The sequence below is a fragment of the Accipiter gentilis genome, chromosome 3 (genome assembly GCF_929443795.1).
Source record: "Accipiter gentilis chromosome 3, bAccGen1.1, whole genome shotgun sequence".
Classification (NCBI taxonomy): Eukaryota; Metazoa; Chordata; class Aves; order Accipitriformes; family Accipitridae; genus Astur; species Astur gentilis.
In genome coordinates, this window is record NC_064882.1 from 49,036,907 (window position 1) to 49,064,333 (window position 27,427).

At 44.4% G+C, this 27,427-nt stretch overlaps 1 protein-coding gene across 1 annotated transcript; it reads right to left on the minus strand.

Annotated features, from left to right (window-relative positions):
- Positions 1–833: 833 nt before the first annotated feature.
- On the minus strand, positions 834–27,227 carry M1AP (meiosis 1 associated protein). Its single transcript, XM_049791341.1, has 9 exons — positions 26,976–27,227; positions 20,824–21,006; positions 15,895–16,072; positions 9,529–9,702; positions 7,851–8,001; positions 6,507–6,648; positions 5,733–5,939; positions 4,721–4,876; positions 834–4,425 (listed from the first exon to the last, which is right to left on the minus strand). The coding sequence occupies exons 1-9, from the start codon at positions 27,222–27,224 to the stop codon at positions 4,285–4,287; spliced, it is 1,581 nt and encodes a 526-aa protein (XP_049647298.1). The 5' UTR covers positions 27,225–27,227; the 3' UTR covers positions 834–4,284.
- Between the last annotated feature and the right edge of the window lie 200 nt (positions 27,228–27,427).

Genomic DNA, 27,427 nt, shown 5'->3' on the forward strand with positions numbered 1-27,427 from the left:
CTAGACCAGGCACCCTGGCATTGGCTGTTCCTGAGTCTGGATGGGGCTGCTCATGACTTCTGCAGGTTTACCAGCCTGCTGATACAGACAGCAGCAAAACAGCCAGGTGACAAGCAGCACTATGATGTACCTGTGCAGAGGACCAAGCCTGACTTGTGAAGCCCCAGCTCAGACCCAGGGAGCCACAAACCGTTGGGGAAGTCTGGAGGATCAGGTTCAGGTCCCCAGACTGGTGACATGGTGGTGAGCTTTGATCGGGCATTTGTCTGATGCCCAAGTTGCAGGGGGAGAGCCTCAGTGCTGTAACAGTACAGCACAGCTGTAGCCATGACCAATTTGTAGCTGTTCTCCTGTGCTGGGTCCTCTTATCCACTGGGGTTTTGCTGTGGGAGAAGGGAAAAAGCCTAAGGGACTTTGGGAATCTGAGGGAGGCTGAGGCGGTTCCTGCCTGGGATGAGAGGCATGAGCAGCAGGCATCTGCTTCTCATGATTGGCTGCTGGGTGGTCCCGTGCTTGTGTTCCTGTCCATGGCAGGCCCATGTATGCATCCCAAGAGCAGTTCTGCCCACCTGCTCCAGAGGAGAGCTCTGGGCATTGCTTAGCAGGGGGCCCAGGCCACCTGCCCATAATCCTTGCTCGTCACTCCAGTGTGAGGCTCTAAGACTTAAATGATGAAGAGCAGCGTCCCAGGAGCAGAGCCCCAGGATCTCCCTTCTGTATGGCCATGGGTATGTGTGCATCTCCATCACTGCGGTCACTGTATCTCGGTGCACTGTGTCCACTCTGTCCTGCGGAGCTGAGTGTGGTGGACACGCAAAGTGGCTGACCCAGCTTTCACTAAAGAGGGTGATGGTGAGGAAGGAAAATGCTCCAGCATCTGTGCCAGATCAGTGGTCCCTGCATAGCCCTGCACTCCTCTTGGCTGAGAGGAAAGGATTTTTATTTTTCTTGCTTCACCAATGACATCATCTCTCGAAACAGCTGACTTGGGACTAAGACATAAGTGTGCAAGACAGGAGGAACGCTCCTACGTGTGGCCTGCTTTATTTATGCACCCTGCCATGTGATGGAGAAGTGCGTGCAGCGGGGAAGGCTCATAGTCTCTACTGATCAGGAGAGATGGTCCATTCTGTTCTGGCTCAGTGTGGTGGACCAGACCTGTCGTCTTGCTCAGACTGCTGCTCTGTGCTTCACCTTACCTCCTTTCTGGCAGCAGTTCAGGGTGTAATAGATGCTTTGGGAAAGCATAAGAAATAAGGTAAATGCAGAGTAAGCCTTTGACTCGTCGCAGCCTTCCTGTTGCCAAAGCAAAAGTCTGCAATGAACCCTGACTTCAGGACCAGGAGATGATCTTTCTGCCTAGATTAGGATTTCTTCTGTCTGCCTTTGTAGAATCATAGAATGGTTTGGGTTGGAAGGGACCTTAAAGATCATCTAGTTCCAATCCCCCTGCCATGGGCAGGGACACCTTCCACTAGACCAGGTTGCTCAAAGCCCCGTCCAACCTGGCCTTGAACGCTTCCAGGAATGGGGCAGCCACAACCTCTCCGGGCAACCTGGTCTAGTGCCTCACCTCCCTCACAGTGAAGAATTTCTTCCTTATATCTAATCTAAATCTACCCTCTCAGTTTAAAGCCATTACCCCTTGTCCTACCACTACTTGCCCTTGTAAAAAGTCCCTCTCCAGCTTCCCTGTTGGCCCCCTTTAGGTACTGGCAGGCTGCTGTAAGGTCTCCCTGGAGCCTTTTCTTCTCCAGGCTGAAAAAAACCAACTCTCTCAGCCTGTTGTCATAGGAGAGGTGCTCCAGCCCCCTGATCATCTTCGTGGCCCTCCTTCTTTCCCTTTCCTTTGCCTCACTTCCACTGTCTCCTTACAACTAATTTCCATGTGTTGAACAGTGAAGCACCTGGGTGCAGCTCAAACACAGCCATGGCACATCACAGTGGTCATGTTCCGTGGCTGAATTCAGTCTGTGTACTTGGAAAATGGCATCCTAGCAGCCGGTCCTGAACAAGGCTTTGCTGAGGTGCTTGGGGATAGGTGGCTTATGCTTGGCTGCTCACTCTGCCCATTTATCACAGTGCAGAAATGGTCCTGGACGAGCATCTATCTATGCTTTCTGCCCAGTCCAGGTGCTGTGGGCCAGACAGGGTAGTGCATGGGAAGTCCTTTGGATATCAGGCTTCCTCATGGGAGGACAGCCTGTTTGCCTCCTGTTCTCTGCTAAAAGCATGTGCCCCAGGTTAGCTGAGAAATATCAGAGTAGCAGTCTAGCAGCCACAGCTGGGATGCAACAGATGTAGAAGCCTTGGTCTCTGTAGGCCAGGTGGCAGTTTTTACCAGGAGAAAATTACTTGGGAGCTGCTTCAAAGCCCAATGAATCTCTTCCCCTTGGGGCTACTTTTTTCTGTTTCCTGTTCTGAAAGATATGTCCTTTTATAACTGCTACCTCCTCCCCGTTAGGGCCTAGTGTGGTGCAGGCATGAGACAACTGTTCTGCCAGGATATCTGTTTTCATGCTGGCATTAGGGAAAGCACCCAAGTTTCCTCTGGCTGGCAAGAGTTGGTCAGAGCAATAGCACAGTTGTTGCCCTGCTTCACACTGTGGTGATCAGGTGGAGGGCTTTTCAACAGGGACCCCCAAACAGCCCCAATTTTCTGATTTGCTTCCTCTTATGCCCCCTTTTCCCTCTTCCCAAGTTTCCCCTTTAGCAGCTTCCTTGTATCAGCAATAAATCACAAGCCCCTGTTTGTTTACCCCTTCCCATTGTCAAAGTGTTTTGTTGACTTTGTACCCCAGTTTGGTATTTATGATATAGTTGCCAAAGTAATTTCCACCTGCATCATCAGTTCAGTCAAGCTAATCCCCTGTCATCCCATTTGTGTGTGCCTTACTGCCCTTTGCTACTGCTCCTTCCCCAGTTCCTTATGCTGTGAGCTTGTTAGAGACAAGCAGGGGTTAGCCACCAGCTTGCACGCACTAACAAACCTGTATCCCTGTGCCTGCAGGGGTGTTTGCCCTGTCCTCAAGGTACCTGCCTTTGACATCTTGCCCCAAACAGCTGCCTGAGATGCAGCCTTCTGCCAGGCATGGAGTGCTGCCAGGGCATGGGAAGGGTAGGTCCATGCCCTGTGTGGCTAGCAGAGCGTTTTACTGAGCTGGGATCCCAGGGAAAAGAGATGGCTCTGATGGCTCTGCTCTCCTGCTGTAGCACTGCTCTGAAGAGCACAGTGTTCACATCATGCCCTTGGTCAACTGCAGCTGTTTCTCAGGAAGTACAGGTCAGTGCTGGGATTGCTGCATACAGTGCACATTATAAACTACAGGCAGTAAGTGGACGTTATGGTGGATAACTTTATTTTGAAACAGCTTGTCAGAACAAAGTAGAACACAAATCCCTGCTGGTGCTTTGCATCCAGGAAGCCCAATAAGACCACCCTACCTTGGCTCAGTCAAGCTGCCCTCAGCTCCTGCACAGCCAGGGGCAGCTGTCCTATGTCTGCACTGAAAAACAAGCTAGTATCTGTGCAAGCACTGGGCAGAAGCTCTCTGGAAAGTTCCAAGCCACCTCCCCCCATCTTCTGAACCCTGCCAAAAAGTACTTGCCGTGTTGGCTTGCAGAACAGCCCCATAGGCACAGGCGGGCCATAAGGAGGAGAGCATCCAAGCAGCAGTTGGCTCGGAGAAAGGTGCTGTGCTGCAGCTTCTCCAGCTACAGTGAGCTGTCACTGTGTAGGAGTTGGGCAGTGGGACCAGTTACGGAAGCAAGCAAATCAGCATCATCCTGGGTAGTGCTGCTCTCAGGAGGGCAGCATTCTGGGCTTTAAGATTAAATTCAAAAGCCCTGTTTTATGTCTATTCAAACATCCTGCTGAACCTGCTCCTGCAGGATGAGGGCAGCTTCATGTTACTGCCTACTTTATCTAGCTGCTTGCAGCTTTTCTGCACCCACTGACAACAATCTGTGGTTTGTGGCCTGTACTAGCCTAGTCTCAGAAACCAAAATGTGAGGCATCTGGTGATGTGTGAGACAAGAATGGGAGATACAGGGTGTTGTGGGGAATAGCTGAATCTCTGGACAGAGGGCCCCAGAGTAGCACGCTTCCTGCAGACTAACTTGGTGACTAACAAACCCATAAAACAACGAGGAACAAACAATGGGAAGTGCCCATCTGACCAAGGCCAAGCTTAGTGTCTTGCCTGACTGCTTCTGGCCCAGTGTGTAAGGCTTGGCACCCAAGCCATGACTGCACGTGAGCAGGCTCAAGCAATGTCCTGGACTTCACTGCAGGAACTCGTCATACTCTTTGGGGAGCAGGGAGCGCTCACAGGAATCTTTCCTCACTGCTGCTGGTCTGAACACTTGGACTGGAGAAGGAGCCATCAGAAGGGGTGCCACTGTGGCTTTGGCTCTGCTCTGTTGCTACAATACAGGGACAAAATATGAATGCATCTTGTGGAAGGAGGCACCGGCTTGTCCAACAGCACACTGTCCAACTGTGTCTGCATGGGCCAGCTGTTGAGCATCCCTCTCCTCAACTGCATGAGCTTATGCTATGCCTATCCCTCTGCCAGCTGCAAGTGAATGTTGCCCCTGCCATATGCTGCCTTCCCTGTACTGCTAGGGTATCAGGGAGCTGCCCTCAGTCCTTCTGTGGGAAGCAGACCAGAAGGGCAGAACAGAGAATATCTAGGCTAGTCAAAGGCAAGAGACATACCTGCTTGGGTTGATGCCGCTCTGGTCGCTGGTCCCTGGGCTGGGCCTGCTGTCTGTGCAGAGGTTTGTACAACATACTCTTCAGATACATGTAGAGGTTGCTTTTTAGGTGCAAGGGGTTATAAGCAACTTCCACTTCCAAGCTGTTCAGGGCACTCTGCTCAGAGAGAAGAAAGAACCTAGTGGCTATGACATGTGACAGGTAGAGGCTGTGGGGTTTGATTGGGTTTTTTTGTGGGTTTTATTGTTGAGGGCTTTTTTTTGTAGAGATGAGTGTTACAGACCCTCCACAATACCTTGCAGTGATGGGAGAAGGGATCTTTGGTTGTGCTGCTACCCACAAGGACCACTCTTAGCAGTGTATAGAGCAAGAGGCATCTGCAGCCAGGTCTAAAATGGATTTAAGCATCCCCTTGCAGGATGCACTCCTATCCTCCCCCATGCCCAGAATCAGCCAACAAGCTGGAGCACCCTTTCTGGGCCCCATCACCCTCAACTCTCTGCTTCATAAGGCTTCTTCCCCCTCCCCCCAACAGACATGCAACATTGTTCCAAAGGACAGCCATTTGCTGTCCATGAAAAAAGCTGTAGGATATATTGGCTGCTGGGAAGAAGTTTTGGAGTGCTCCATCATATTCCAGCTGTCACTAGACATCTTCACAGCTGTTTCCTCCTCTATTCATCTGCTAAGACCTACAGTGAGGGCTTTGCCCTTCCTGGCATCACCTGAAGCAGAGGCAGACAACTGAGAAGAACATATGGATGCACAGCAGGAAATCAGAGGCCTGTATCTATTGGAAGAAACAGAGACGCTTTATGTATTGATTTATCTTACACCTAAAGCACCTCTCTCTGCAGTCTGAGGAGATCCATGTTCCCCAGCAATGAGGGAGATAGATATATCTTCAGCAGCAGCTGCATGTCCTGTGCATAAAGACTGATCATTATCCTGATCCTTGCTTGTACAACTGGGATCCTTTCCACAGATTTGTGCAGGGCTGTCAATGACTTACCTCTATAGGGCCATGCACTCTCTCAGGATGTTCAGCAAGGAGGGCTGGGAAGGTTGATGGCAGCAAGAGCTCTCTGATGGCGACTGCTTTGACAAGTAGAGTGGCGGAGTCAGAAGGGACAATGATGTAGTAGGAATGCATCATAATGTTCCAGTTTTGACTAGTGTTCTGTGGCTCACGTTTGGCCAAAAGTATCCACTTCCTTTTCTAAATGGCAAAAGCCAAAACCAATGTGAACAATGGGCAATAGCCACTTCCTTCAGCACTTTTCACTGTAGGGGCTACAGAGTTCAGGAGCAGAGACATTCATACACATTAGAATAAGAACACTATTCTGCATTATGGTTGAAGATAGTATGTTGTTTGTTTAGTTTTTTTTTAATTGAATGTAAGACAATTCTTAAGAAAAACATTCAATTTTGCTTTACAACTTGCCAGTAATGGCAAGTCCTTCACATCCCAAGCCTTGGTTAATTATTTTCACAGTTAAAGATGCACATCTAACTCCAACCCTGACTTTTGGACTTCATACCTCCAAACACTGGATTTCTGGTAAGCTAGAGAATCTTCTCTAAGGTTTGATGTGCTGTAGTGTCTTTCCGGTGGATGCATTGCCTGGAAGGATTTACAAGACCAACGCTGGCCCATGAGATGAAGCTGCAGCTTTTGAAACATGTTTTCTGGTGCAGGCTAGACAGATCTTACCAGATGTGCACTAACTATCCCTTTCTATGGCAATGCCTCCCCATGATACTGCAATTTTCACACACTCACCAGAAGACTATGACATAGAGCATGGAAGCTGTGCTGGTTTATCTCCAGTTCATCCCAGTCTAGCTGCCAGCAGCTTGTGGGCTTGATGATGAAGGGCAGGCCATACACTACAGACTCACAGACCCCTTCAGACTTCAGAGCCCTGTAAATACACTGCTCATGTTAGTGAAGCACAGCCAACATGAAACCAGCAAGAAGACTCTACCGGGAGATGACTAGCTCAAGTGGCTATGGCAGTTATCAGCTGCAATACTGCTACAAGCATTTAATGTCTATATTGCTGTGGCCTGTCACTATGAAACTTTGCAGAAAAGCCCAACTGCAGTGAAGAGACTTTCTTGCTCATTTCCAGGTTCCCTTGTATCTGCGTTGACAAGAGCATGCCAAGAAGCAAATCCAATCTTCATGCATTTTGTATACAAACCAGATTGTTAATCTGGCCTCTTGGGCAATAACTCACCCAGGCAATTACATGTCTTCCTAAGGGATTTTTACTGGATCATTATCCTTCACTTAAACTGACATGTGCTCTACTCCTGCACAGAGCCAACATCCCACCACAAACACCACTACAGACTTTACAGTGCTTGACATTGCCTGTCCATAGCACACTTCTGCTTCACGACAGGGCATTATTAAGTAGCTTCAGTGCTTTGGCTCTGGGCCATCTACGCACAGTTCCTGAGTGCTCTTCAGCTACTGACAGGATGAGAATAATTTTAAGAACATCTGTACAGTTCAGACATTACACAATTTTTTTCCTATAAATAAACCACAGAAAAGACACTAGAGAGCATCACTCTTCTTGTTATGCTCGGTGCTTACCAGCCACAGACTGCTGATGAGAAAGCAAAGAACATGAAGTCACACAGCACTGTGAGGCTTTGCTTGCTTTTTTACTACTAGTTAACTAGTTAGCTCAGGCTCTGACATCCAATTAATTGCTGTGGCCTCATTGGGTAGTGAGAGAACAGCAGAATTATATATGGAGCAATGGCTGCAATCTACACAACTTCACACTGGAGGGAAACAACTGTTGCATGAAAAACATCAATGGTGTTACAGTCATAAAGTGCTAGTGTCATGGTTAACACTGGTTTTGAATCTGCACTCCTGTCTGCATGTGTGGGATGTACTGTTCCATAACACTAAGAGTTACGGGGATTGAGGGTATCTTACATCAGAATTTTGCTCACTAGCACTTTGAGTCTCCCAGCTCAAGTCTGCCACCATCACCAGTATGGTGATGCTACTAGGACTTAGTTGAAATTGCACAGAAAGAGTGAAGGCTGCTATTATGCCAGCCTTCCAGTTACCAAGCGCAAAGCACATAACAACACTTACTTTACAACCTGGAGTTTATACAGCACTGTAGCTGGCCAGGCTGCCATCTGGCAGGGTGAATTCAAATCTGCTGCTCTCATGGTGCCATCAACCATCCCAGAAAGTAGAGCTGGGTCGAGCAGTCTCTCCTGCAAATCGCACTTCAGGCACACTAGGAGAAGGAGATTGGTTTAGATTGCTGGAAATGGCAATGTTTAGCACATGACATGCTCAAGGCACTCACAATCACTAAGTTAATGTTTTCGAGCAACAACAACTATTAAGGGAAGAATAATACCGAAGCCTGTGACACAGGACAACAATCTATGACCATTTTACACACAAGGGGAAATACCACATGCTCGGCATGTTCATGAAACAATGATTGGTTGGTAACCGGGCAGGCAAGTTCCAGTTTTAGCAATGAGTGGCCAGTTGTAGTGGGAGCAGAAGCTTGTTTCCCAATGCCACACTGGGTTCAGGGCCACAGATTTCCTGCCAGCTTTTCAGTCTGTGTGGAGAAATCCAGCATACTGATGACACTAACTCTGGTATAATATGATTATATAGCTGCATACAATTTCTCTGGCCTTCTACAGATTTCTTGAGTTCAGGAAGGTGAAAAAAACTGACTGCAGTGTAACTTGGTTTGTCTTGCTAGCTATAATAAAACAATGCATCAAGTATGAAATTCAATGTTACGATGAAGGAAAATCCACCTTTAACAAAATATCATAATTGCCTGTGCTGGTATGGAGACTGTAATGGTAGCTACTACAGAAATAAAAAGTCACACCAGGCTTTCTGATCTGCTTGCTATGGAGCATATCTGCAAAAGCCACCAGCAACTCTCTATGAGCTTTGCTTCCAGTCTGGAACTGGCCTGTGGATCACCCGAAGAAAACAAGTGTGCTTCTGCTGTGATGGCGATGGGAACCTGCACATGAGTACCATGTTGGAGTGGCATATAGTACCATATTGGAGAGGCATGGAAAGGGGATTGCTGTAACTGCATGAGCAGATTCCCATGGCAGTGCAATGGTGACAATACAGTGAACAACTTATGAGAAACACCTATGTCTGCTGTAGCTGTTGGCATTTTCAGTGCTCACCCCAAGGATCAATTAGGGGTTTGGACTTGGACTAGTAAAGGAAAAAAAAATTACAGATTCCTTATAAATTTTCCCATGCATTATTATAACTGTTGGCAGCTCCAGCTAGAACATTAGCTATTTTAGGGCTAAATCAATAGATATAAATACAGGCCAAGTCCCTTTGTAAGACAGCCTTTATTTAAGTGCAGCTCTGGCACACACTTTTAGCATCAAACACAAGGAACACAATTTTTAGGGCTATACAACTGAGCCAGAAGGTCCTTGGCTCTCAGCAGGTAAGGGCCCTTTTACCTTGACTAAGTGGCTATAAATACACATATTCTTCAAGGCACATTTATGCTGCAGAATGGAAATGAATTGCAGCATCAACAGCCATAGGACATGACAGCAACCTAGAAGTAACCTAAGCAAATGGCCCCTCTCAGCCTGAGACCGCAGAAACTCCAGACAGCTTTCCAAGTCACCCAGAGATATTACTTGGGTCTCTAAATGTGAGGGAACATGCTCATAGAACAGGCCTGGGTAATTTTTAAGGCTGTGGAATTTAGGAGCTCCCTGCAGAGGGGAGAGAGAAAATGAAATACTTAGGGTGGTCTTGGGTGCAGTGTCATGACTGAAGCCTCCTGATGGAAGGAGGAGATGGAGGTGTTCTCTCTCTGTGCCATAGTCATGTAGCCATGTTTTAAACAGCATCTCCAAGCTGATGACATTGTCCTCTATGGTTTGCACATCAATGTCCATTCCCAGGATTGCAATGTCTGCAGGAAAAAATGGTGAAAAAGCACAAATATTTTCAACCATAGAAAAGAACATTCTTTTGCATTTTCCACTACACTATACCTCCTTAATCCCTCAAGTGCTTTCACGTAAGACATATAAACAAGTGACATGTCTCACTGAAAGCTTGAGCCAAGTGTCACAGCTGCCACCTCCCTAATGGCTAAACCTCCAGCTTGTTGTCTGTGGCTTCCCCAGTGCAAGTGTCTGTCTTGAATACAACATTCAGCAGCATATTCAACACTATAGGTATTTTTTTCTTGCATAAATAGAAACTTCGAGCCTTGACCAGCTATTTAACAAGCCCAGTTCAACAAGGCTGTTTCTGTGTTGTCTGACATTTGCCAAAGACAACTGCTTCATAGAGACATGGAACAACTGCACAAAAGTGCCCCAAACCCTGTTTTTATCTTACATTCATTAATTAAAATTTGTCTAATGTCCTTAAATTTCACTTCCAAAATTCCTTAGAGTGTTGAGGCAGGAGGAGGGAGAGAAGCTAAGTATTTAATTCCAATAGCTATATCTCAATATAGGTTTGTTACTCACAAAAGTGGTCTGCAGATGTACAGGATTTCTTTAAAGACAAAAAGAGATGATAGACCCCATAGCAACAGAGTCACAAGTTAAGTGAAAACAGGCTCACTTTTTCTTTTCTCAGGATAGTGTAAGCCCAGACCAGTTTCCTGATATCGAACAGTTTTGATGAAGGAATGGAATGGAAGGGAGGGATTTAGGACTGTCTCTTTCAGTAACAATGGCTTATACAGTACATGAAATTACAACTTTAGTTGTTCCTGGAAATTTTGGCAACTTCTTTCTTTCCAGTATGCCCTGAATACCAAGTCATAATTGTTAACCATGTCTTAGAGCTTCCAAACATCCTTTTATCAAAAAAAAAAAAAAAAAAAAATTAAAAAAAAATCAAACTTGCATTTATTCCAGTTATCTCATAAACATAGAAGGTCACAGAAGATCTAAACATAGACATGATTTATAAACATAGTTCCCAGCTCCTTAATTCTTAATTTAGCTGTTTTCCTGTGGTATGGCTTTTATATATAGGTATATATGTCCAATAATCTCAGTTTTGTCATCAAAGGCTTAAAACAACTGTGTTACAAGCATCAGAGAGCATGGGATTGGTTTTCCCTATCACACCATGATAGTAGTTCTCAAGCAATATAACATCTGTTGCTATATTTGCTGAAACAATTTTGTGAGCTGTTGCCAGTTGCTTCAGTGAAGCAGATTGTCTAGTAAATGTTTTCAGTTAATGTAGCAAGCTGTTAGGATACTTCTTCCATTTTGAAAGCAAGATTTTGTGATGCTTTTCAAAATGTCATTTAAGAGAAGTATGCTGTGCTATTAAAATGTAGTAAAGGCAAAGGTTTATTTCCTATTCAATCACTCCATGTTTCAGCATCAGCCATTCTTGGAAATCCCACATCCTGCATGGGATTTCCAGTAAGTTTATTCTATTTTTTCCACCTTTTCCTAATATATTTAGTCTGTGTCATTTTGAAGGTCACTAAATTAATAGTTTGGTTTAAATACACATGATGTTCACCACTACCTAACTCATACTGTAAACATTTTTGCAAACTGGGCTTAAAATTTCACTTTTGTGTCACCTTAAATAGTGTAACCATGCATAATGAAAGAGATTATTGGCTCGTTTTTGAGGTTTGGAGAGGATAAAACTCAGCACTACTGTTGCATGCAAAAGAACTGCCTGAATGCACTAATGTTATTCTTGAGTATTTACCTGTTACTTCCTTTCAAGGAGTCTGCCAGTAAGAAAACTTGGGTCCTTGGGTGAAAAAAAAATAATCTAGTAGTAATCAAGAGCTACAGGTCTTCATTGTTACTCAGTCCACATTTCTATTGCTTCCAAACTTGGCACTCGTGCTAATGGATGGCTGTTGCTGGTCTATAACAGACTTCTCCACCTTATTTCTTTACCTCAAAACTAGATGTTTTTCTAAAGGTTCTTGATTCTCCAGAAACTGTGGGCTTGATTCAGAAATCTAATAAAACTGTACCCCCATGTTATGAAGGGAACAAAATTAGGTCATATTCTGGAAGTTTGTCAGTATTTAAAAGACAAAACAAAAAATCCCTTACTCCAGTTGTGTAATGGCCAAGAGAGTTATCTCCCAAAGGAAATATGACATGCAGTCTGTTAAAAGAAAAGATTAATGCATCCAAGCTAACCGGGAAAGAAAGATGAAACACCAAACAGACCACCGTGGTCTATTCTACCAAGGTCCAGGTCAGTCATTACAGACAGATGGTGGATGTATTTATGAAAGATGGGTGAAGCTAGGAAAACAACATGTTCCTGTTGTCCTTCTTGAAATCAGGAGTTGTGGATATTAAGTCAGGAGAGAAAAAACCCCTTGATTTTAAGTATGTTTTATCAGAAAGTTCTGGAGAAGCAGAATGTTGGGCTTAGGGAAGAACATGTAAGGATTACTGCAGTGAATGTCAGAAGTCAAATATGGAGGCACTCAGACCCTTCATGCCCAAGAAACATCCATACAAGAGAAAGGGGAGAGATGCCAGTAACAGCTGCCTCCTACCACCCTCCCTGCCTGACAGGAAGGCTGTTTTGAAAGTAATACCCAGAATGGCTGGATAAAAAAATCAGTGTATGGTCTGGTCAAAAGGTGCATTGGACAGGAGAGCCTCCTGATTTGGGGACCAGATTTAAACCATGCCTTTTGAAAATTTGGAACAGTGAGATGAAAGAACTTTGAGGAAGTTTGGCTAGCAGGACACAGCTAACTGATCCTTAGAAAGCAGACATGAGGTCCAGCAGCTGGAACAGCAGAAAGAGACAGAAGCCTGCAATGGTACAAAGACTTTTCATGAAACCCAGTCAGAAAATATTTCCACTCTCATTGGTACATATGGAGGCTCTTAACTGTTAAGACTTCAAAACGAGGATGATCAGGCCAACCAAGAAGAGAGCTCAAACTCTAGCAATCTAACATTAAAGCCCTAGAGCATGTCAGAAGAGATTTTGAGAGCAATTTACCAAAGCCTTACAAATAGGTTAATTTTTTTCAGGCTAATCAGATTCACATTTTAAGATCTCTGAGCTCTGTAGTAGAGCTATATAAAACAATAACAGAAAAAAATAAATTGGAAACTGTTCTTTGTTTCCAATAAGCTGAGATGAAGAGAACACAAAATGAATTTCTCAGGCAGAGGATTTAAAAAGAGATGATTTTTCGATGTGCTACAAATATAAATGTAGGATGCAATATCACAGCAACGGTCTGGATATTAAACATGTAAGTAGGTTCAAACAGCCACTAAACAAACTAATGGAAGAAATATCCACGGTGGGATGAACCTTATAATTAAGTAAGTGCTACATCACAATATTTGTTTTGTAGTGGGGAATGGGCTGCAGTTGAACACAGCGCTAATTCTTGCACTTCCTGCATGCTAGATCTTGCAACTTCAATGTTCTTTACTGTAATTTTTTTCTAATACTTTTTTTTTTTTCAGAAACAGAGGAAAGGAGCTCCAACAGGTTAAAAAACCTCTTAATAAATCAGCTGGGCTCCTTTCTCAAATTATTTGGACTGTCCATTCCCCGGTGCTTCTCTTAGAGAGCAAATACATCATCTGAGTCTTCTTGTAAGTAGAAGACTCAGAAAATTAGAATTTCATCATCTGAAATTTCAGTCACCTTTGTGTCCCCATTTATGTTTTCATTCCATTTATTGGGTGAAAGGGCTACACAACTTCATTTTTTAAAACAATATGGTGGGCTTTTGCATGCTCTAAAGCAGTCTTGTGACTGAGAGGCACACAGCATCTCCTGTTCTGTGGTGTCTAGTTTTCCAAGGCTTTCTTGCAGGGTTCTGTGCAGCACCAGCTTGATGCAAGGTCCTGACAATAATCCTCCTCACCTGAGAAGCCAGCATTTGCAGCCACCCAAAATACTGCCCTCTTCCCATATGGTCATGTTTCTGCTGGTGCCTTGCCCTAGTATCCAGGATATGGTAAGGGGTTTCAGAGTCTCTTGATGTAATAGATTAGTCTTGAGGGCAGTGTGATTTCTTTCTGGTGCTGTTAAAGAATACCTCAGCCTTGGAGCTGTAAGCAACAGTTCCTTCCACAGTTTTGTAACTTCTGGTTTTGGTGTGGTTTTGGCATGTTAAATTAATTCTAAAGTCATGTCAGAGTGACAAAACCTTGATCCTCTTCCTTAGGACTCACCATTAATGTTAGTGGTAATGGTGGTGGTCAGAAAGAGAAGGTGCTCCCTTTCTCCGGGCAAGCAGTTTTACCCGTAGAGGTGAGCACTCTCCCCGAGGCCTCTGTTTTCAAACAGGCAGAGTCCAGAATAACCAGCTATGTCTCGTTGAGGGAGACTGCCCCTTCAGGGCAGGAAGCTTTTAATAGGTAGTAAGAGGGCTGATATATCTCTAAGTGCTTGATTATACAACTCAGTGTTTGATTTGGTCTGCCACCAGATTAGTGGGATGCAGAAGCAGCAGTGAGAGCAGCCATCATCTGCAGCAAGACGCACCTAGTCGGTGCTGTGCTGCAGATGGGGAAAACCAGTGCAAACTCCTGCTATTTAGCAGTCATTTTATTAGCCTATAGAAAGAGCTGAAATAAATGAGCAGATTCAAAAGTTAGGTAAAACGAAATACAGAAATGAAAGTTGCAGTTATAGCAGCATTGCAAGGTACAGGCTTCTACCACTGAACTGCTGTGGTACTGGACTTTTGATCACCATCTGGCTGGTTTATTTAGAGTCTGCTCAGCACCTTTTGCTTTGAAACAAAAAGGTTCAAAACAGGAGCTAACAGGAATCTCTGTTTCTGAATTTCTCATCACTATAGCTTAAATTCTCACTGCTGAAAACTGTTAGATTAAGGGAAGAGTTCTTCAGAGATAGGGCCTGGAAAAATAACATTCAGAATCTGGGGTGTACTTGCTCTTTCACTAATGAAGCATGTGGCCAGGTATATGAGGGACAGGGCAAAAGGGAATCTGCGATCTACCTAAACATTGCGAGCCCATACTCTGCCAATTGACCAGAAATTTGCAACTGCAACCAGAAAAGAAGAACAGCTAGAGACAGGTAAGGCAACAGCATCCAATGTTGCCTGTCACTCAGTAAAAACAATATTATCATTACTAGTAACAAATCTGACACCAACTTTGCAAGGCATCAGGACTCAGGTTTTTAAGCTTGTTATCAACTTGTGAGAACTTGCTGTGTGAACCAGAGATTGGTACCAGGTGTGTCTTGTTGATGGGGAGTTTAAGTGTCAGCAGTAAAGGCCTCTGAAATGGAGACCTGGATTGGAAAGCAGAGGCTGCAGGGCTACAAAGAACTGATTGAGGTGCAATTACTGGTTACTGAAGAAATATAACTTTAAGAGCTTGAGAAAAACTGCTCTAAGCATAAAGAAAAGCAGCAGCTATGCAAGAGCAGAATCAGTGGCAAAAAACCAGCTAATCAACAGGGTAAGTACCTGACTTGGTCTGGGAAAGAAACTCTTCCTGGCATTGTGCAATATGTAGTCTGGGGGAAAGGGCTAAAGGCTAAGAATTTTCTAGAAACCAAACATCTTGTAAAAGGACAAGATCTTGAGTTGGTGAGGGGGAGGAGGGGATTATCTCTGTAGGATCATTGAAACTGTAAATGGCCTGCCTGCTTCTCCTTCTCTCCCTCCCTTCTGCCTCTCTGCTTGCTTTTCTCCTCCCCCAACTACCTGCTTCAAGGATTCTGGCTGCCTCTACATGCACCAAGGACCTTTTGATCAGCCAGTCAGTTCCCCAGGGTGATGTTCAGCAGTATGAGTATATGTGTGTCTGAGAGTGTGTTAACCCCATAAACTCTATGCATTTTTCTTTTTAATCCCTCAATAAAGCTGTATTGCACATGAAGCCAATTTTAGGTAATATCAAGAGATGCAGTAATGCATGTTAATTTGGGCCAAACGTGAAAAAGCCCCAGAGAAGTGCTGTGGTACAAACTTTTTGCTGTTCCTCTGGGCACAGCAGTTTCCACTTACATGAGTGACACTAAATGGCACAAAGGAAAGTGGCATGTATCAGACCAAAGCAAGAACTAGTGGTTGTCCTGCTGTCCAAAGCCATAACTTCCCCGAGTACCCTGTCTGTCTTGTGCTCACCGTTGCTGCTGGGCTCTTCTGCTGGCATGTGCTGTTCTACGTCCTCAGGCTCCAGAAAGTCTCTCTTCAAAATTTCAATTACTTGTATTCTTCGCAGACTCACAAGGTCTACATCTTTTAACTTATTTTCCAGCTGCTTTACCATTTCTTTGCTGGACTGGCTAGTCAAAATTGTGATCTGAAACACAAATCAGAGTGTGCAAGAACTGCCTCTACCCTTGTCCTCTCTTGATAGGTGGTAATACCTGGTCTGTTTGAATAGCACAGGTCCCACTATGGAGAGAGGAGAGAAATCTCGCTAAAATATCTCATCTATTCAAAAGCAGATTTAAAAGCATTTTTTTCTTGAGCTTTGGCTTATATTTAAGCCAATATGAAATGGATTGAGAGGTTCATTGTAGGAACACCAACAGGTTTTGTGCTACTGCTGGAAGAAGATGAAACAGTCCATAACTGTCTTGTATTCTGTGCTTTGCACTTACAGTCAGCAAGTCTGTGTGTATAGGAGGGACTCTGGACTCTGCCTGAGACTTTCTGAGGGACAGCACCACTTCCCATTACTGCATCAGTTATAGTTCAAGTAGACTAAAGTTGGCCTTCTTACTTGAAGGCTGAATGTTTTGGTTTTTTTTTAAAGTAGTATATAGTCTATTCTGAAGATGTTTTTTAGGGGAGCAACAATAGGTGTGATTCCCATCTCCCAGTTTTGATGTAATACTAAGTGACTGCAAAGGGTTTCTTCATCACTGACAATCAGCAACAGTTTCTAGAAACATCAGTCATGTTTGACACCAGTTTCTACCCTGAAAGAGTAGTTAGGTGAGAAAGTTTTGCATTCCAACCTTGCCTGATATTTAGTGATGGTGAAGTAATGACTCTTCTCAGCACATCTGCTCATTGCTCCAAATGACTATTTAACAACCCTAAAGAAAGGATAAGGCGTATTTTAGGTGGGGCTGCTAACAAATGTCCTGTAGGGACCATTTGGGGAAACAACAGTAGACCTTCACAAATTAGTTCTACTACAAATATATTAAACAATGCCCACAGAAGTGACAGTTCAAGGGTTAGGGGTTGTTTTTGTTGTTTTTTGGGATTTCTTTTTGGGGAGGGGGGGGGGGGGGGGCGTGCAGAGGTCAGGGAACATACCTTCTCTACCCAGATCTATTCTTATTGTTAGTGTTTATCTATGAGATATTGGAAATGAAGTAGTAACTATGATTTCCTTTATGAACAGACAAATGTAGATAACAAGAACTGTTCTTGAGCTGTGGGGAGCAGGACTATCTACAGATGTTTTTTTTAATTTTTTTTTTTACAGATATAGATAGAGTATTTCCTACACTAGTATACCTTAATTTCACAAAGTCATTTAGGTTATGTAATGGAAGCTCGTCTACACACCCACGAAGGAGAAGAGAGACACAGTGACAGGCAGAAGAGCCCAGCTAATGCCCTGTCCTGGCTACTGCCCTCAGCCCGTCAAAGGCCCATTTTCCCCAAGCCTAAAGGACCACAGGGGCACAGTGTCAGACCAGGAAACCAAATTAGGGGCTTTGAGGAAGGGACCCCTCTGGGGGCTGCTGCCTGGGCTGTCCCCAGAGAGCCCTTGTCCAGGTGTGAAACCCGTGAAGACGAGTCAAACCTGGAGCACTTTTCCAACTGAAGGGGGGTTGCTCCCTGGGGGTGTGGGACACATTATGGATGCAGGGGAAGAGCAGCTTGAGATTGCACAAGGCTTATTACAGGATGTCCAGGGGAGGAACCAAGAGTGGGCAAAGGGATGGAGCTAGGTGACTTGGGAAGGAATGAGTGTGGGAAAACAGAGGAGTAAGGGGATAAAAAGAGCCGGTCCCGTGTAAACAGTTCGCTGGTCAGTATGCTTGCCTGGCCAGGCCCTGCCCTGATCACCACAGTCTGTCCCATCTGCTTCTTCAATTCCCCCCCAGCTCTGTCCTGGGTGAGGGCTCTCTTCTCTGTGCACGTGTGTGAGGAGCCACACCACAGGTTGGAGGCCCCTGTGTCTGTGGTGCAGTGGCTGGAGCAAGTGCGAGTGAGCATGTGATCGTCAGCAAAGATCAAAACGGACCAGCTGGTGAATAGGTGAAATGACCTGGGAGCAAGGGGTTCTCTAAGGGCAAAACCACAGGAGGAGCTGGCTATTGGAGGGACGAGGGGAGTCCTGGCCAGGTGTGTGTGTGTATGATGGTCTGTACCAGCAACTGGAGTGGGGCCGCAGCCCTGGGGACTTGTATGTCCAGATGCCAGCAACTGGGGAGACTGGGATCCAGGAGCAGCTACTAGGCAGACTGAGTGTCTGAGCCCAGGTGCTGGAGGGATCCACATGGTACATATGGAGACGGATATGTGCCTGTGCGTGTGTATATATATATTCCTGCTAGTGGATCTCCATCCTGCTCAGCCAGAAAGGGGAGCAGGCTGGGGCTATTGGTGCACTCTGTGTTTGTGTGAGTGCTCTGAGTGTCTGGCTGTGATCAGTGTGACCAAGCATGCATGTGTGTATGTGTTATATACATGTGCTCTGTGTGCATGTGCCTGCTGGGAATACATGCTCAGCCTCACAACTGGTTGGGCCTGGGAGCATGGAGCTGTGGCAGCCTTGCGGATGTCAGATCAAGCCTGATTTTCCTAACAAAGTTTACCTCTCCAGCTGAACTTAGCCCTAGTGTTTGCCTCTGAGTTACTGGGAATGAAGAAATTATTATGGGCTCCTTTTAGGAACTAATGAAAATGGCTAACAGGGACTGTTCTTGAGTTGGGGACAGCTGAGTTGTCTAAAAGATATATTATCTTTTGCAGAGCTATAGATGGAGTATTTGCTACACTGATGTACCTCAAAACCATGGCTGAGTTACATCTGTAGCCTATCACCTCCAATCTACCCTTTTCACAACCTGAGTCACACTAGCATGTGCTGGTCAGAGACTAGGAGAAATATTTTGCCACATACAAAAACTGAGGTAGCTACTGTGACTTCCCTTCATATTACCACAGTTTCTAGGTATAATCCCTTGATGCCATTACACTTCCTAATCTGACAAAAAAAGGGCTACTGGTGACTTGAAAAATGCTTTTCATCCTATTTCAGACTGGCCACATTTCCTGCCCTGTAGCTGCTGCTGAGACTTAGCTTTGCTGATGCTGCTGAATTTTCCCTTCTGAAGTCAGAATCTCAAAAGAGTAAGCATTTTCAATACTTTTAACAAATATTTGGGGTTTAAATGATTGCAGGTTATAATGAAGTCTGCCTCCTATGCTTCCTAGGCAGCTAGGAATCTTCTTGCCTCTTTGGGGGCTTAACGGTTAGGAAAATGCATGGTTGCCTAAAGACATCAGATTTGCACAAGTAAATTGCCAGTGGTGCTCTGGTACTATAAATACCGGCCATCGTGGTCTCATGCTAAAGAAACGGTACTTCTAGTATAACAGTAACGGCTCCTTAAAGCACTAGCGCTTCTGCTAGCTCACATGTAAGCGTACTTCTGCAACAGCTTCCAACACGCTGTGTTTCCTCGCCCTACTGCTGGTCGTAGTCCTCTCCTCTCCCTCCTGCCTCTTTCCGCGGAGGAGCCACCGTGTGCCCGGCTGCCCACCGCGGGCTCCACTGCGGCTGCTGCCCTCCCAGCTTTGCCTGCGGCGCAGTGGCCCTGCGCTCCAGCTCCAGAGTGGTCTTGTCCACATGGATGGAAGCATGTGGAAAGCTTTTCGGTTTAACCTGTGTCGCTTTAGAAGGGTAACAGCAAAAGAGGAAAAAAAAAAGCCCCTCTTTCAGAAAAGAAGGCTCCATAAACAGAAACAGCAACTTCCTCTGCTGAGAGGAGCCATGCACCTCAGGGACAGGTCTGGCCACTCGCTGGCTGCTGCTTCTCCTCCTGCCCCCTCTGTGCGTGCTCCCTCTGCTCAGCATCTTCCCTCTGCTGCAGGATTTCACAGCTAGTGATCTTGCTTATTCCCAATTACTTACTCCTCAGTTGCTTACTGACTGTAATTATATGTCTGTAATTTGCTGTTCCAGCCAGCAGCATGGGTTGCTGTATCTCAGTAACAGGGCCCCTGAGATGTCAGCTTGGCAATCAGGCACTGATGCACCAAAATGACACCAAAAAGCATTACATTTTGATGAATAACAAATGCTCCAGCTAAGTCTTATGTTAAACCTCAACTGCAAAATACTGGAATCAACTGATTTTATGAGGGCACTTGATTAAGGCATGACGCTCTTGAAACAGGAGGAAGAAATTGTATTGGTAGAACCTGGCATTCATCCCATTGAAAAGCAGATGGAACCAGCAAGTTCCAAAAATTTTATAAAGTAGGGCATATTTTCTCTTGTCCATGCCTTTTTACTTCTTTTTACTCTGAAAACTGATTTGAAGAGGACTGTGCCAAGACAATGACCATTTTGTAGGCTCTTCCTGTCCTTTGCAACTATACCAACTACTCTCAAGATGAAATGCATTTCTTTTGTCTGTAGGAGTTTGCTTTCAGGCACAATGAGAACCTTCGTACAAACATCCTGTTGTATCAGTGGAAGTTCCAGACACTATAACCGCAGAAGGTAACTGCAGTCTGAAAGGAAAATCATGTCCATAAGTACTGTGAATGTCTTTGCCTTTGACATAGTTCTGCTGTGAAAGTAATCAAAATAAAGCTGAAAAAACATCCAATCTTAAATGCCTGGAAATCAAACTCATTTTTCTATACTGTAAAGTCAGTCTCTGTACCTGAATCTGTCTAGTTTCTGTGAGCATTCAGAGATTGCCGCGTGGGGCTTTTTTGGAGGGCTTATTTTCTTAATTATTCTCTCCCTCCTATGGATCTTGGATATCAAACAGACTATCATCTTAATGTGCTAACAAGTGGCAAGTCTGGTGGATGGCTCCCCCTACCTTACCAACACTTTCTTACCTCAACAGAACTATTTGTTGAGCCTCCCGCTGCTGTGTGTCTGCTATATTGTTTGAACTGTTGCAATCCATCCTGCACAGCTTGTACCACTCCATTTCCCCCCTGTGGGAAACAGCCTTCTCTTGGTAGTGAACGGAGCTCCGAAATGCAGGCTTGAATTCGTGCAAAGTTTTCTTTCACTTGCTGCAAAACAGTATTCAATGAAATTGAAAGACTGGAAATGTCAAACTGATAATATGAAATATTTTTCCATAATCATAGAATCATGTAGGTTGGAAGAGACCTTTAAGATCATTGAGCCCAGCCATCAACCATGCCCACCAAACCATGTCCTGAAGTGCCTTGTCTATGTGCTTTTTAAATATCTCTAGGGATGGTGACTCAACCACTTCCCTGGGCAGCCTGTTCCAATGCCTGACACCCCTTCAGTAAAGAAGTTATTCCTAATATCCAACCTAAACCTCCCTTGCCACAACTTGAGGCCATTTCCTCTCATCCTATCACCAGCCATCTGACAGAAGAGACCAACACCCACCTCACTACAACCTCTTTTCAGGTAGTTGCAGAGAGTGATAGGGTCTCCTCTCAGCCTCCTTTTCTCCAGACTAAACAACCCCAGTTCCCTCAGCCGTTCCTCATAAGACTTGTGCTCCAGGCCCCTCACCAACTTGGTTGCCCTTCTCTGGACATGCTCCAGCACCTCAATGTCTTTCCTGTAGTGAGGGGCCCAAAACTGAACACAGTACTTGAGGTGCAGCCTCACCGGTGCCAAATACAGGGGAACGATCACTTCCCTGCTCCTGCTGGCCACACTGTTTCTGATACAGAAATGTGGAAGGAGGGTTTTGAATTCACAGCATCGAGATAAGACTGGGGGCGGGAGCCAAGCTATAAAACAGTAAACAGTGATATGAATCAAAATGAGCTGATTGTTATGCTGGTAACAACACACATGATCACTCAAGTTTTCAGCTGTCTACTTATTGCCTGTGGCTAGCCAAAATGTAGTAGTTCGGCATGCCCCCCTCCTCTGGCCCTGCATAACATGGAGGCAGAATATAAATAGGAGCACTGAGGTGGTGTGATATTGCCAGGCCATAGTCACCCCTGCCATATCCGTACACCTTTACTTATCAAGCTGTGGACTTCAGGAACCTGTGTTCAGGAGGGTTTGGGGTCAGACTATGGCAACAGCTTCAAAAAGGGGTTCCGCAAACTCATGGGTAACAGGTCCAGAAGCAGATACCAAGAGAAATAGCCTCAAATGTATCCTCTATCATTCTTAATACAACAGTTGTGGAACTAGGGGAGTTCTGTGAGGAGAATGAACTGCAGAAAGTGATTGGGCTGGGGCACGCCCCCAAAATAGCTTTTCCTTTTGAGACTGGGCTGGTGGACCATTGGTCTGACTCAGGAGGGCATTTCTTACGCTCTTATGCTGGTCTTTTAGGACATTCACCACAGTAATGATTATCAAAAAAGCAAACTGACGGAAGGTCTGTGGACCCTCCTGCTTCAAAGATGAGCTACCAGAGCAAGTGTTGAAAGGAAAATTTATTCTATAGCTGGTATTTGTAAAAATGTTTTATTCCTTCAGGCAACAGCTACCACTGTACAATGGCTGCCCCAAGGACAGCTGGTCTGACTCATTATGGCAAGATGACCACTATAAATGCACAGATTATTAACCCATTATGCTCCACTATGATGCTTTGTGCCAGTCTCATGGATTGGAGGATATTGGGCCATATTCTTACTGCTTGCTATGGTGATTTAGATTACCTGCAGTCCAGGGCTGCTGAACCCTTATATCACATATGTTGCTCAGCACTTCCTTGAACTTGGTATCACTTTATGGCGGTCACCTAAATCCACAGAAGGCAGTCTGAATATGAACCAGGCTGGCCAGGATCATGGTAGAGCCATCTCATACTCTTTCTCCATGCAATATTAGCTGAGACTACCTGGGATCTATTACCCAGCCATGACCTTTCCTTAGCATAGACATGACAATGCTAGGTAGCACCCAGGATCCAAAGGTGTGTGGAGCACCTCAGCTAGTGTTCACAGAGATGCCAGCTCACCTGAGCTTCAACGAGAACTCAAAGGACTTGACATACCCATCAGGTAAACTGGCAAATTTTGGCCACAGGAGAGATTATTAGTGAATTCTACCAAATCTGTTTGAAGCAATATAAGACACTGCTACCAGAGGTCACCTTCCTCACAGAAGAGGCAACAGATGAACATATGACTCCTTTGCTTCAGATGCTTGGAGCTCTGACTCACTTAACCACTCCTGAGAAGCCATGGTTTAGAGCATGGTCTTTCAGTGTGACCAAGTTATGAACCAGGGGGCTCAGAAATGTGTTCACAAACAGCTCTGGTGGTTCTGCAAATAAGGTGGGGAAGAAAGCTGGGATGGCTCAAACCTTGCCTTAGAATGGTGAAGAGAGCAGTCTTAAGGAAAGACACCGCATTTTGTACTCCACAGTGCAAGAAGTGTCTGGCCCATTACATCAATTCTGCTGTAAGGTTAGCAATCTTCGATAAATGCACCAAGCAGATGCAGCCAGGAGCCTCTTCAAAGTGCTACAGCAAAATTCCCTGCAGTTCAGATGCCTGCCCTGCAATCCCAGGAGGCAGTTGCAGCTCATGCAGACATAAACCAGCTGTCTCAGGTCAAGTATTGCTCCTAACTGTGGCAGAACAGGGCTTAGCAAGGGCTGCAGGGCAGCCTGAAGTCCAGTTAAGTACCTGTCCTTTGGAACTGGCACCAGCAGAGTTGCATTTTCTCTTGTATATGCACAGCTACTTTAAATGTTAATTTTGGGCAAGTCCACACAAGCTGCAGTTTCAACTCTGGAATGTGCTTGGGACATAAGTTAAACTTCTAAGCACAAATTGTGCTGTTTATTTCTGACTGCACCCCTGTTCTGGGCACTGATACCTAGCCCAGTGACATAGGCCTTGACATGTCTCCTCACATGTGACCCTGCTCCTTCATTGCACAACTCCAAGAATTCATGACTTCACACTATGTGGCCAGCAAAACATTTTAATCTGCAACACTACATTGCTTCCAGAGAAAAGCTACCAAAATGAGAGATCAAAGCTGGCCATGAGCTGCAGTAGGCACTGTGCTCTTGGCCCCATCTGGCTCCTTCCACATGTTCTACCCTCACCCACTTCACTTTCTTAATTTGCTTGTCCCTGTAATGAGTATCTTTCTCCCTTGTTTCTTTTCAGCCCTTTTTGTCAGGGAGGGTCTGGTAGTTGGGGGTATGGCTGCCTATCTCAAGGGAAAACCAGTAGGAACAGGTCCCCTCAGCTGGAGGAGTCCTTAGTCCCACATTAAATTTTTTTGATGCTTTAATCAATGCTCATTTAATGCTCATTTCCCCTCTTGTCACCATCTATTGTCCTCCACGGTTATTTACTTTCTTCCTTTTCTTTGGCATCCTGCTGCAGTTTCCAGGGAAGCTCTTTGGACTTGCTAGAGTTAGGCCAATAGGGGAGACCAGTAGGAAAAGAGACCATAAACAAGTGCTCAGGAAAGACTAAGAAAAGGGTAACCATATATGACACTTCCCCATGTACTCTCCCAATCTCTATTTTCAGCTCTGGGACTTTCCTGACTTCATATGATTTGTCTAATAAGCAACCTTTAATATAGCTCTATCTTGGTTCCTCTTTGAGAAGTAAGTTTTTCTCTAGCTAGATCAGAAAGTCAATGTGATAAACAGCATGCCCTGTTGAGACAAAGGGACAAATTCAGGAGTACAGAAAAAGCAATGGAGCCCTAGTATTTCTGAAGAAGGCTGAAACGGAGCAGATGTTTATCAGATAGAGATGTAGAACTGCTCCTGATTCTGGAAGCTGCAGAGGACCAGATATCATTATCAGTGAAATTAGGTCCATTGAAGAAGATAGTCATCTTGCTATACTTTACTGTTCCTAACAGAGAAAGAACAGTCCTGAAGAACAGCCTTCAGTACAACAGCGGATGTCTAAAATAAAGAGATGGCTCACTAGGCAGAACATCCAAGCAAAGCTGGGGAGAAAGGGAGTGGGGACTCATACTAGAGTTGTGCCTATCAACCAGGTCTTTGAGTCTGAACTTTGCTGTCTTAGACAAGTCCCAGAGAAGCACAATATTATGGCAAAAAAGCTGATGTGATTACCAGTTATGCAGACAGGAGGAGGGGGTATTTTTTAGCTCTCTGTACAGCATTGCTGAGTCTGGTATTGGAATGCAGCATCCAAAGAACCAGAGGAGGGAATACATAGAAGGGCTTGGAGGTTATTAAGGGCCTGTAAAAATGCCTTGCAGTTAGACATACTTTGTTCTCTTTCATTTACCAGTTAGAAGATTAAGATGGGACCTGCTTATGTTTAGAGGAAGAAAGTGTAAAATACAAGCAGGTTCTTCAGTCTAGTCAAAAGAGGAAATATATTAACAAATCCCTGGAAGCTAAAGCCAATAAATGCAAATTAGAAACCAGGTGAAAGTTTCACAATGGCAATGATTAACCACTGGAAGAAATGATTAACTGAATTACTTGATTCTCCATCTTGTAATACCTTCAGATCAAAACTAGATGTCTTCCTGGAGGAAGTGCTTTAATGATGTATGGGTACTTTAGTGAAATATAATAGCCTGTAATATGAAGGTAGCCAATGTTCTAAGGGTTTCTCTGTCTTTAAAAAATGTGATTATCAAAATGAGGAATTGTTGTTTAAATAAAAAAGACACCCTATTATGAGCAGAAGACTCGTATGATGAGGCAAGTAGAGGGATTGTGTCAAAGTGCAGTTGTGCTCTGGTGACCCATGATTACCAAATGAGATCTGAGGTTGCTGTCAGCCAGCACATGGATCAGTGTCAGGACACACCTAGCGAATACAAGAGCAGGGATTTGGCCCCAGACACTTACAAATTAACTTGGCCATAATGCAAAATCACAGAAAACAGGCCTGGAACCCATTGTGAAACAACTACCTAGTCCATCCTACAGTGACATGCCAAGATGAATTACATGTAAATTATTCCTAGGAAGCAAGAAAAGTGTCTGTTCTTAAAGCTCCTAAGCAGAGTGATCTCACAATATCTCCAGAAAATGTTTCTTTGGTATCCCCTTAGTTATCCTTGTCACATTATCTATAACCTATTCTACAAAATAAACACCACCATTAGCTACAGTCTTCTTGCAGATCAGACTTGCTAAATTACTGTTGACCTCTGATTTTTCTTTTCCCAGTTGGCCTCTATTTTTCCTGAGATGTGAATACTTGACAAAACATTTCAGAATGTTTTCACCATTGCTGAATAAGGTGGAAGGGTTAATACTGTGTGTTTACACTAATGTAGTGTAAATGAGAGTGCTCAGTATGACTGTTTATAATAGTATGACTTCATAGATTCTTGTGAACTTTATGATACTTTGTAATCCCAAACTTTTATTGTAGAGCTGCTAGTCGTTCTCCATCCATATTTATTATGCTGCATATCCCTAGATGAGTGAAATACTTGTTCTTACTGACATAGATCTAGATATTTAAAAGATGTCTAGATGTGGCACTTAGGACATGGTTTAGTAGTGGACTCGGCAGTGTTAGGTTTATGGTTGGACTCGATGATCTTAAGGGTCTTTTCCAACCTAAATGATTCTATGATTTCACGTATTTCTCAAATTTGGCAAAAATATTTTATATTCTGATACTTTCCCCTTAAATGTCTGGAACCTCTCCCAAAGTGGTAATATTTGTGTAATCAACAGGTATACAGACCACTTCACCATCCAAATTATTACAGCTGCAGAGTTGTGTTTGATAATTTTGATAGAGAAGCAGTATAGAGAGTACAGAAAGTAGCATATGAAAGGGAGGTACAACAGATGTTTTAGAAGGGAACAGCACAAAACCTAATTTATGCACATGAGCAACTTCACAGATCAAAGATATGACACTCCTCCTTTTAAACATTCTTTCATAAAATTCACCTCTTCCATGAAGTCTGTGAAACTATGCTCTTTGAGATTCATTAATTTTTAGATATACATTTGTAGTAAATCATAACTTTATTTACTGAACTGCAACGATGTATTGCATTCATGTCTGTTAGATCCCAAGAGACATGATTCCACACATACCGTAAAAGGAAGCAGGCACTCCTGCTGGTTCTGCACCACGTAGAGGCTCAGCAGGGGAACACGGCAAGGGCCTGTCAAACTGCATGCCAAACAGAGAGTGTTTTCCAGAGCTTCAGAGAGTACAGAGCAAGTGCTGGTCCAGGAAGCTGATGTGACATCCACAATGAGAATCCGTAATGGCTGCTGGCAGTGTACTTTAGGAGCAGGAAAGGTTCTCTGCGTTTCTGAGAATAATTTTCTGGAATTCATGGCTTCTGAACATGGGTATTAGATGTCCAGTTATTCAGCTGCATCTGAACAGGAAAAATTAAGAAATAATAGCAATGAGTGAGACTCTCCCTTTCCCATTCACTTGAAAGCAACCTGAGACATAGCAGACAATAATGAATTAGACCTCTACAGCTTTTTCCAAAGCAATCATTGTCCATACTCTAAGATAAGCCCACACAAAG